Source organism: Eptesicus fuscus, chromosome 3 (genome assembly GCF_027574615.1).
Source record: "Eptesicus fuscus isolate TK198812 chromosome 3, DD_ASM_mEF_20220401, whole genome shotgun sequence".
Classification (NCBI taxonomy): Eukaryota; Metazoa; Chordata; class Mammalia; order Chiroptera; family Vespertilionidae; genus Eptesicus; species Eptesicus fuscus.
In genome coordinates, this window is record NC_072475.1 from 14,310,742 (window position 1) to 14,323,284 (window position 12,543).

Here is a 12,543-nt window from a genome sequence, read left to right on the forward strand (position 1 = left end):
AAGCTAATTAATGAAAAGAAGATGAGAGTCCTTCCCAGAGGGTTAGATCCAAGAATAAGCACAATGCTAGAAAATCTCAGAAGGATGCACAGCCCCTGGGAGATGTAAAAACCAACACTGTATCACCTTTTTAAAGTAAATGTTAAAAAATTTTCATAGCTATTGACCAAAAACTAAAGCTTAAAAAATCTTCCATCCAAAAATTTTAGATAATAGACTAAATAATATATTATATAGACATAAGAATATCCTATATAATAAAAGAGTACTATGCAAATTGACTGTCACTCCAACACACAAGATGGCTGCCCCCATGTGGTAAAAGATGGCCACCACAAGATGGCCAGCAGGGGAGGGCTGTTGGGAGGGATCAGGCCTGCAAGGGAGGTCAGTTGGGGGTGATCAGGCAAGCAAGGGAGGGCAGTTGGGAGGAACCAGGCCATCAAGGGAGGGCAGTTGGAGGAGACCAGGCTGGCAGAGGAGGAAGTTGGGGCAATCAGGCCTGCAGGGAAGGGCAGTTGGGGGGCACCCAGGCCTGCAGGGGAGGGCAGATAGGGGCAATCAGGCTGGCAGGGGAGCAGTTAGGTATCAATCAGGCTGGCAGGGGAGTGGTTAGGGGGTGATCAGGCTGGCAGGCAGAAGCAGTTAGGGGCAATCAGAAAGGCAGGCAAGCGAGCAGATGGGGGCCAGCAGTCCTGGATTGTGAGAGGGATGCCTGGCTGCCTGTTTAGGCCCGATCCTATTGGGATCGGGCCTAAACGGGCAGTTGGACATCCCTCAAAGGGTCCCAGATTGGAGAGGGTACAAGCTGGGCTGAGGGACACCCCCTCCATGTGCATGAATTTCATGCACCAGGCCTCTAGTATAACATATAAATAAACACAAAAATACATATAGCATGCAATTATTTGATACTAGAGACCCGGTGCATGAAATTCGTGCACGGAGGGGGGTTGTCCCTCAGCCCAGCCTGTACCCTCGCCAATATGGGAACCCTCAAGGGATGTCCGACTGCCCGTTTAGGCCCGATCCCCCCGGGGGGATCGGGCCTAAACGGGCAGTCGGACATCCCTCTCACAATCCAGGACTGCTAGCTCCCAATTGCTTGCCTGCCTGCCTTCCTGATTGCCCCTAACTGCTTCTGCCTGGCAGCCTGATCACCCCTAACCACTCTGCTGCCAGCCTGTTTGCCCCCAACTTCCCTCCTCTGCCAGCCTGGTCACCCCTAACTGCCTTCTCCTGCAGGGTTGATCACCTCCAACTTCCCTCCCTTGCAGGCCTGGTCTTTCTCAACTGCCCTCCCTTGCAGGCCGGGTGCCTCCCAACTGCCCTCTCCTGCTGGCCATCTTGTGGTGGCCATCTTGTGTCCACATGGGGGCAGGATCTTTGACCACATGGGGGCAGCTATCTTGTGTGTTGCAGTGATGATCAATCTGCATATTACTCTTTTATTAGATAGGATAGAGGCCTGTTACAGGGGTGAGGGCCAGCTGGTTTGCCCTGAAGGGTGTCCCGGATCAGGTGGGAGTTCCCTTGGGGCATGGGGCGGCCTGAGCGAGGGGCCTGTGGTGGTTTTTAGGCCAGCCACACCCCCTGGAGACCCAAGCGGAGGCCCTGGTATCTGGAATTTATTTTCCTTCTACAATTGAAACTTTATAGCCTGGAGCGGAGCCAAGCCTGGGGCTCCCTCTGAGGCCGGCAGCCATTTGTGTTGGGGTTATAATTGAAACTTTGTTGCCTTAAGCGGGTGGGCCTGGCCAGGGTGTGTGGAAAGCTTTGCTTCCTCTGTTGCCAGCGGCAACCCTGGCCTGCTCTCTCAAGCTCCGTTCTGCCACCATTTCTGTTTGAATTTGTTTACCTTCTATAATTGAAACTTTGTAGCTTGAGTGGAGGCTTAGGCCTGGCAAGGGCAGGCAGAAAGCTTGGCTTCCTCTGTTACCTAGGAAACCTTGCTCTCTGTGGCTGTAGCCATCTTGGTTTGGGTTAATTTGCATGCTCACTCTGATGGGATGGTGGGCGTGGCTTGTGGGTGTGTCAGAGGTATGGTCAATTTGCATATTTCTCTATTATTAGGTAGGATGTTATATATTATGTATACATAGATACAGGAATGGGGGATGAGGAGCAGGAAGAATGAAGGGTTCAATAAGGACAAGGGCTACAGAAAAGAAGTGGAGAGCTGCCACTTCAGACTGTCCCACTTCCCCATAATTCAATAAGCTCTATGTCACTCTGCAGTTCTGGGTGAGAGCAAATATTTCTGTGGAAGTTCAGAGTTGAGTTTTGCTTTGAATCTGAGGGGAGATGTGGGTGAAAGAGTGAAAAAAATATAAGCCACAGCTGAGATCTGTGTTACCCTAGGAGAGGATTTATTCTTCAGAGGGATAGATAGGCCGCCTCTCCTTTTGGTAATCCTCCATAAGTAATGTTTCTGAGAACTGATCTTTATATATATATATTTATATATATTTCAGAGAGGAAGAGAGAGATGGAAACATCAATGGTGAGAGAGAATCATTGATTGGCTGCCTCCTGCATGCTTCACACTAGCAATTGAGCCCACAACCCGGGCATGTGACCTAACCAGTAATGGAACCGTGACCTCTGGTCCATAGGTTAATGCTCAACCACTGAGCCACGCCGGGCGAGAACTGATCATTTGAGGTGAAACTTCCTGATAAGCACAAGACATGTAGAAAATATCTTCTGAATTACCCATCATTTAACTCTTAATCGTTGAAGCTCACAGCATGATACATTAAAAGCCCTTCATCATTTTAGATAGCTTGAACTGATGGTGTAAGAAACCAGAGAAAGTTCTAATATTTTCCCCAATTTAAATCAATGTTATTTCCCATTTAACATTAGACACAGAGGCTTTTTAATCCCCTAATTGCTGTTCCTAGGGAATAGGAAAAAAATTAAAGTGGGTGTTACCAAATACTCCCTTAGGCATCAAAATCTCAATTATGCCATTTGTAGAGTGCCTAATTTACAGAATTTAAATGCCTAGGGAACAATTCAAGACAATCTAGTTGCAAAATGCTCCCCTAGGTATCTTAATGAGATGATTTGCTGAATAAGGCTATTATTAATAAGCCAATTAAATGTTGAAGGGCAGCTACTGAAAGAAAAATGGTCACCTGGCTTTGATACAGCTTATCTTAAGCAATCCACTTTGTCGGAAAATAGATAGTGGGGCCATCTGACAATCAAGGGCACTCAATAATTATTTTCTGAAAACAAAATGTCAGCATATAGGAAAAACTTTGTTATCATCAGAATAGGAAGAGAGCAGAGGACAAGTGGAAAGGGTCTTGGTATTATTTATAGAGGGCTTCTTACTTGCTTTTATTCCACTAACTTTTTTTTCCCAAAGCCTTATGGGATAAATGGTCAACATCATTTTAAATGACAAGGGAATCATTATTAAAAGAGAGAATAACAGAGGAGGTGAGCTCATACTACTAGATGAATGGTAAAGTTCATGGGACTCTCCTGTGCTATGATTTAAGGATTTTGTTTCCATGTAAGAGGGTTCCTGGTTCCTGGATTTCCTGGTAGCATGGCTCAGCTATTCACTACTGGTGTGACCTTATAGAAGGCCCCAGAATTCTCAAAAGTTCTGTGTGCTACTCTGAATACAAGAAAAATGATGCAGTAACACACATACACACACACACACACACACACACACTCTCTCTCTCTCCACTGTGATTTGGCAAGATGTAAGGTTTGGAGGTTTTTAGTAGCTTCAAATTTAATACTCTTCTTCCTATGGTCATAACTGATTCAAATTGCCTTGATTCCATGTAAAAAATTATAAATCTTTTGCTAGTCTCTACCACCCACATACTTCATTAGGGAAAAAAAAATCTAATTTTTCCTATTCATAATCTTCTATGTTCTCATAGCCCATACCAATTTACAAAGTGCAAGTTTCTCCCCTTGGGTTCACCATTTATCATATTTATAAATCTGGTTAATACTATTTATAATTGTACAACATAGACTAATTTATTTATTCATTGATTCATTAATCAATTATTTGTTCAAAAAACAAATAATTTATTTGATAGGGTAAATAAAATTCATCTTCTTCACTTGAAGCAAAGATAAATTACCAAAATGCTTAGGATTCTTTAATGTCCCTTGCTATTCAGTGTTTGAAATATTTTGAAACTTAATCTGATGGCTTTAAATAAAGTTCAATGTACACATCTAATCACTGTTAGAAAATAACTTCTTTCAGCAATAAAAACTCAAGTTTACTTATCCGTTATTTTAATACTCTCTTCAGTTACCTCTTCTTTTCTCATGGTCATTGAGTACAAACACTCCGACTCCCAATAGCTTAAGAAGGTCAATTAAGATGTGGAATCATACGCTACCACTGTGTTGATAGTCCCTAAAGTACAGTCCTCACAATTGATTTTAAGTTTCCAATTTTCTTTCAGCCTTTCTTAGCTCAGGAAACTTACCTAATGTGTCAACACTAAGCCATAGCTATGATCCCATACCTATCATCAAATTAGAAAGAAAACAATGAAAAACTTATGGGAGCATGTTGAAAACTATTTACTAAATTACGTAGAGTTATACTGACACTATAATACAAAGTGGATGTAAAATTTCTGCACATAAAATACCTTATTTTCCCATACTCATTATGATAGTAATAAGCTTGTCTTTATTCTCCACATATATGGTTTAGTCTTACCAACTTACTGTTAGAGACAATAATTTTTACAAAGGTTCTAGAGAGACATCTAATTCTGCTTTTATATTACTCCAGTTCTGTTCTAATAAATTCTGTCTCCTTAATGGGTACTAAACATTGTGTGCTTTTTCTACTACAGGATAACAGAATGTGTTTCCATGTTCATAATCTCCAGAAAGTTATACATTCTCAACATTAGGATATTATTAATCTTGCCCTGTCCCAGTAAAATACAGGTTTAAATAGTTTAATTCAGTGTCTCCTAGAAATCAACACTCATAGTAAGGAATATATTGTTTTAATTTTGTTATTCTTAGATTATAAAACATAAAGTGTAGTGCACAGGTATGGTAAAAAAAAATAAAATGAAAATCATAAAAGTGTTTTCTTATTTAAAAATTGTATTGATTTCAGAGAGGAAGGGAGAGGGAGAGATAGAAACATCAATGACGAGACAGAATCATTGATCAGCTGCCTCCTGCTCACCCTACACTAGGGATCAAGCCTGCAACCCAAACATGAACCCTGACTTGAACTATGACCTCCTGGTTCACAGGTCGATGTTCAACCACTGAGCTACTCAGGCAGGGCCATAAAGGTGTTTTCTTATCTATTTTCTTTCTTCTATTGGTTCATATCCAATTAAAAATATATTACAGATGGCTAAAAACCTTTTTTAATTATTCAGCTGTACTTTACTCCACTGTGGAATTCATGCATTTTGATAACCTAATAGATAAAGTGTCTTCGAGTCATACAAAGAGATCAGATGGTTCAGAATCATTTGGAAATAGTAGTTAGTTTTTTAACAAATGCAAATATCAAGGCTAAAGCCTCTATAAATGTTTAGCCAACAAATCTTCTAGAACATGTAATTTTTCAATGTAAAGAAATAATACATTGAAAAAGAAAATGTGGAAAAGTTAATTTTCCCAAAATCATAAATATAACATAATATTGAATTATGGCATTTCCAATTGGTCCTGCAGAGCATGATGTTTTCAGGATGAAGGAGAAGAACAAGGGAATGGTTTAGAAAAATAACTGTGATATGTGGAAATTATATTTTCCCCTTAACTGCTCTCCTGCCTCACCTCGACTGCTTAGTTTCTGTTCCTGCAAATATAGTCATTCCATTCGCTTTATCATTACTATATCATTTAATGGTATGCCTTCTACTCCAACACACTGAAATAATATCCATAGGCAGATTTCAATTCAGCCCCTACTACTTCAAAACTGTGTTTAGAGTATAATGTTTTACATTCTGATACCTAGTCACCATCCACACCAAGTCACCCAAATTCTGCAAGGTTGTTTTCCTGTGAAAATTTGAAAAACTATAACTTCATGATTAATCATAAAAGTATTTTAAGTCTCTAAGAGTGAGAAATGACTTCTTAGCAGTACAGAGTGGGTGATAAATTACTTTCACAATCCTGGCCATAAAAGTGTGAACATCGCCCTAACCAGTTTGGCTCAGTGGATAGAGCATTGGCCTGCGGACTGAAAGGTCCCAGGTTCGATTCCAGTCAAGGGCATGTACCTTGGTTGCGGGCACATCCCCAGTAGGAGGTGTGCAAGAAGTGGCTGATTGATGTTTCTCTCTCATCGATGTTTCTCTCTCTCTATCTCTCTCCCTTCCTCTCTGTAAAAAATCAATAAATATATATATATTTTTAAAAATGTGAACATCTACTATTAAATCAGTGTTTCCTTACCATAATACCCACTGGATCTATCTATGCTGTCACAAATGGTAAGTGTCATTCTTTTTATGGCTGATTAATATTCCACTGTATATATGTACCAAGGCTTCTATCCGATTGTCTATCGATGAGCACTCGGGCTGCTTCCACATCTTGGCTACTGTAAATCTTGCTGCAATGAACGTAGGGGTGCATATATCTTTTTGAATTAGTGTTTTGTATTTCTTCAGATAAATACCCAGTTCCATTTTTAATTTTTTGAGGAAACTTCACTCTTTTTTTTCCACAGTAGCTGAATCAATCTGCATTCCCACCAACAGTACACGAGGGTTCCCTTTTCTCACATCCTCACCAACACTTCTTTGTTGATTTATTGATGATCGCCATTCTGCAAGGTGTGAGGTGATATCTCACTGTGGTTTTAATTTGCATTTCTCTGATGATAAGAGATATTGAGCATATTTTAATATATATATGTTGGCCTTCTGTATGTCCTCTTTGGAGAAATGTCTATTCAGGTCCTCTGCCAATTTTTAATTTTTTTTATGTGTGTATGTGTGTCAACTTGTGAGTTCCTTGTATATTTTGAATAGTAACCCCTTATTGGATGTATCATTGGTGACTATCTTCTATTCAGGAGGTTGTCCTTTTATGTTATTGATGGTTTCTTTGCTGTGAAAAAAATTTGTAGTTTGCTATAGTTCCATTTGTTTACTTTTTCTTTTATTCCCCTAGCCTGAGAAGTCATATCCAAAAAGAAAATATTGCTAAGAGTAATGTCAAAGAGTTTATTGCCTGTATTTATTCTAAGAGTTTTATGGTTTCAGGTGTTACATTTAAATATCTAATCCATTTTGAGTTTGCAAATATATATATATATATATGTGTATATATATATGTATATATGTGTATATATATGTATATATGTATATGTATCTATATATATACACATATATATATGAAATCACTATAGTTTATATCTGAAACTAATATAATATATGTCAATTGTAATTTGAAAATATATTAATTTAAAAAAATCTCAACAACAGTTTATTTAAAAATTGAGGTAAAAGAAAGTACTGTGTTTCCTGTTAAAATCCTAGGAGCTCTGGGAGGATTAACATAGTAATTGATTATCAGTGAATTATGCCTGTGTTTGAAAAATGCAGCCAATCATTTTCATTATGAGAAACCAAACCTGCAGACACTTTGACCTTGGGATTTCATCCTCCAGAATTGTGAGAACATAGATTTCTGTTGATTAAGCCACCCAGTCTGTGGCATTTTGTTATGGCAGCCCAAGCAGACAAAGACAGTCATTAGGATAATAAAGAAAATTACATTAACAATGTGGCAGGCTCCATTATTTATAGGACCTAACTCCCAAGTATAACTACCTTTCATTTATGTTGTGATCAGCTGACATAATTCTATTCAACGAGACATAATTTAATTCTGTGGGGTACGGTTTTTATAAAACCTGTACTGTATTGCTGAAAGAAAAGACAAATTCAGCTTAAATAAGCTATTGTCCCTTTTGTTCTTTCCATTCACCTCACATGCTGAATGTGGGTTTTGGGAACATAAGGTAATCTAGATGAGACAAGAGCCAACATGCTAAGAATGAGAGAACATAAGGGAAGATGATGTGGATGCCTGATTATATTGCTAAGATGTTTTTCTAGCCCTGGATTGTCTAGCACATAAATTTGTTTAATATGAAGGGGGAAAATCTTCTGAACTTAAACCTTGCTAGACATGTTTTCTGTTACCTCAAGCCCCCAAATACAAATATATTTCCTAACAGATAAACAGTATATGTTGATTTTAGGAATAAAATCTGTATAAAAATTATTGATCGCTTTCTGAAAATAAGATATCAATGACTTTTTGAGGTAAATCTATAACATTATCTCTTGAAGTTTATCAAATACTTAGAGAAAGATGCACACTATGGGGAATCACATTCTTATTAGTTTCTGAGCTTTCCTTTTGGGTAACTAGAAAATAGAAACATCGTTGAACATCACAGCATTCCTAAAATATACATGCAGACTTTATCAATAAAAGCCACTATTAAGGGATATGAAGAAAAGATAAAATGAGAAATGACATGTACTTGCCACCATCAATTAAAGTCAATGACTTTGGTTGAGCTCAATATATCATATGTATTATTTCTAATACTAACTCTTTAAAAAGGAGAAGTCAAGCATAAGTTTTAGCTTCAGGTAGAAGTTATGAATAAAATGCATATGTTAAACATATTTTCACTAGTCATTGCATTTCAGTGTTCCCCATGGATTTTACTAGGTTCCCTTACAAATCTTATCATCCTGCTGTATTTGAACTATAAATTCTTCCGGGTGCAATACAGGCATGGAAGGGAAGATCTGTTTCCCTAGTTCAGTTCATAAATTTGCTTCGGGCCTGTGTTCCTTAGAGAAAGATTCACTCTCTCCAAAAAGTTTCCAGATGGGTAAATAAGAATGGCCAAGAAACTCGGCATGAGTAGCACACCACTATTCGATTCACAGAGAGAACAGTGAGCCTTTCATTGTGGTTTTGGGGTAGACTCATGTAGCCTCCATAGCAGAGTACCCAAAGGATCCAAAAGATGTATACAGCTGTTCATTAGTGCCAGCGTGAAACCTGAGGCAAAGAAGGGCCCTGGAAAAGGGTATTAATCTTAAATTTCAAAGACCAAAGTGATATCTAAAATTAACTACTGAAGATGCTAATCAAAATCATATTCCTCTTTTCATTACCCCTCAAAACTTGAATGTTTGAATGTAGAAGCAATAATATTATCAAGACAATTGTGAATTTATGGGATACTATCTAAAATTCATCTAAATACTATTAAGAGACAATTATTTAAATGCCATTTACTAAAATATAATACACTAAAAAGGTTCAGTCAACATATACATGAAATTGGCACTGTATTATAAGGATAATCATAAACAATAGTAAATACACCTTACAAAGTTTAATTTCAATGTTTCATTTTTCATATATTCCATAGTAGACACAAACACACTGGTACTTATGGCAAGATGGTTAGGAGAAACCACTTTAAGTGGCCTTTGGAATAATTTTCATCTAAAGGCAAAGAGGCAACGTCCACCAGACCACTTCATCAGGTGGCAATCAGGGGACAGCTTCACCTCTTACACTTATAAAAGTCCCAAAGTAGCTCTTAGCTGTCCAAAGTCTCATATAGCTTGTGCTAATTAAATTTAAAAATGTATTTACTCCCTCAAGTTCAGTGTGGTCATCCTTTGTTAAATTCTGATTGATGCAATTTATTTAAGGTGCGATTTACTAATAATCTTACCTACAATAATGAATTGGGAAGAGGGCTTAGCCTAAAGTTACTCATATCAGCCAGAATGGAGGGTAAACATATTCTGCCACTTGTCAGAAAAAAAAAACAGGGAAAATGGTGTCTCAATTCAGAAATATGTAAAAACTACAAGATGAAAGCCATGGGATTATTTTGATGGTCTATTCTTAGATTTTAACAAAAAAAAGCAAATGTTTTATAGTCGATAATGATGAATTTACACAATAAAAAAATTGTCATTGAAATTCCTATGAGTACCATTTTATCACTGCTATTGAATATACATTCACTCCTGATACCACTGTGAACTCAGTACAAATGTAATGTAGTTTGAAAACACTTTGTACAAAATGACAATAAGTGGGATACTTACACTTCTATACTTCACAATGTATTCCAAAATAGGGGCCCCTCCATCATCCTGTTTGGTGATACTGAGTTTAAAACTCTTCCCACTGCTTGGCTGCCCATGTATGGATGGAGGACTTGGCTCACCTAAATATGCAAGACAACATTCTTGATATTTGCACACACCTCAGATACCTAGAGAAAGTGCATTTTAATAAAAAAACAATGTCTATAATCAAAATATATGATATCCCTGGACTTAACATTTGCTACTTGCCCTTTGTTGTGATATAACTTCGGATCCTCTTTCTATCTAAGAAACAGCAACATTCATAAATCTACAGGTATTATGCCCAAATTGTGAAAGCTCAGAACCAAATATATTGTTTACATTTATGTCAAAATGCTCTGAGAATAGTACTGCACAAGTGTGCAAACATGATTTCTCTTATGAACAGTATATAATCCCACTTATTTTATTCATGCAAATTTTATTTGTAAACATTTAAGTAGTTATTAATATAAACATATGAAGGCATCAAAATATATAGTATATATACCTACGTGGAAAGGTAATGCCTTAACAATTAATTAACTGCTTTCATGAGCATTATTTTTTATGGTTACATATAATTCTAAATAAAGAATTTTTGTATTATCCAATCTATAGGCCTGTATTTCAATATGTTTTTTTCTTATTCTAGAGTTATTAATATACTTGTTTATGATATCATTCTTCATATGGAGATGCCATCTAACACACACACTTGCAGTATTTTGAATATGAACAGGAAACCATGGAAGTGTAAGAGTTTTTTATGTGAAGAATGACATCGCTGCTTGGCAATGTGGAATCGGGATTATCTGCTGAGTGTGCACTTGTTTCTTCTGCCTCCGTTTCCTCCTATTCCTTATGGATGTGGGTATGAACATGAATGTGTAAATACTAAACAACTAGTAGAGGGCATGCTTCAGTTTGTCGGATTCCCGAAACCTGTCATATCTGCTTTACTGGGAGGAATGCCCAGACAGACAAACTAAGCAGAATGGAGTAAAGGGGATTGTATGCCTCCAAACTTAGGAAACAGGTTTTTTCACCCCCAGCAACTTCTTTATATCTAATATGGTGTGTATAACCTGAAGCAGATGTGCAGTTCATCTGTGAGAAAGCAGGTCATTAAAGTAATATGACCATTGGGTGTGTTGGCACACAAATAAGTAAAAAAATAGCCTCCTATAGTACAACCATATAGAAACAAAGTGAATCGAGGAACTGTAGTAGTTATTGTTCATGAAAGCTAATTAAATTAGCATGCAGATACCATGATATGACATGGTCTACAGCAACACATTTTTTTTTGATAAATGAATAAAACTTCTGTAAAAATGAGTGCAACAATTTTTTAAAAGACTCGTATAAGAGATTATGGGAAAATCTAAATATTGTAAAATCATGGTTCTACTCAGGTGGTTTTGTATAATTTTTAATTGAGTTTTATAATTTACAGTTTGTATAGTATGTTTATTTAATATGTTTATACTACTATTACTTTTAATAATAGCATTTTGAGATAATAATTATAAAGCAGAAATTGTATTGTGTTAACAAATATTTAAAATATATAGTTTAAACAACATAGACTGATGAACAAGAACAGACCCAGAAACAAGGAGGCATCGATCAGACTGTCAGGCCTCAGAGGGAGGGTAGGAGAGGGTGGGGGTAGGGGGGAGAGATCAACCAAGGGACTTGTGTGCATGCATAGGAGCCTAACCAATGGTTAAGGACAACAGGGGGGTGGGGGCATCCGTGGGGAGGGGTGGGGGATGGGAATGGGGGGATGAGGACAAATATGTTCCACCTTAATCAATAAAGAAATTAAAAAAAAAGACAAAAATAAATAAATAAAAAAATATATAGTTTAAAAATGTATGCCAAATTTATGACTCCATTACAATTGCTACTTCCTTCGAACAAAAGCTACGTTCAAATCAAGTATAAACTGTATTAGAGAGAAATTAAAATAATAGTTTCTGCCCAGCCAGTGTGGCTCAGTGGTTGAACATCAATATGTGAACCAGGAGGTCATGGTTCAACTACAGGTCAGGACACATGTCCAGGTTGCTGGCTTGATCCCCAGTGTGGGACATGCAGGAGGCAGCCAATCAATGATTCTCTCTCATCATTTTTGTATTTCTCTCTCTCTCTCTTCCTCTCCCTTCCCCTGTAAAATCAATATAATATATTTTTAAAATAATGGTTTCTATTAGCAATTACAGCAAAATGTTTATACAAAAGTAATATTAATATAAATAATAATAAAAAGTAATAACAGTAATTATAACATATTAAGTACTTTGTATATATTATCTCATTTAAACTTCAAAAAATGTTGAGAAACCGTTTAAATACATAT

General features: G+C 37.2%; 1 protein-coding gene across 1 annotated transcript in view; it reads right to left on the reverse strand.

Moving 5' to 3' along the window:
* The window catches only part of NCAM2 (neural cell adhesion molecule 2), a 196,084-nt gene that overhangs the window by 35,388 nt on the left and 148,153 nt on the right, over positions 1–12,543 (reverse strand). The window contains exon 15 of the mRNA XM_054712874.1: positions 10,152–10,273. Within this exon, the coding sequence (XP_054568849.1) occupies positions 10,152–10,273 (122 nt within the window). The remainder of the gene's footprint in view (positions 1–10,151; positions 10,274–12,543) is intronic.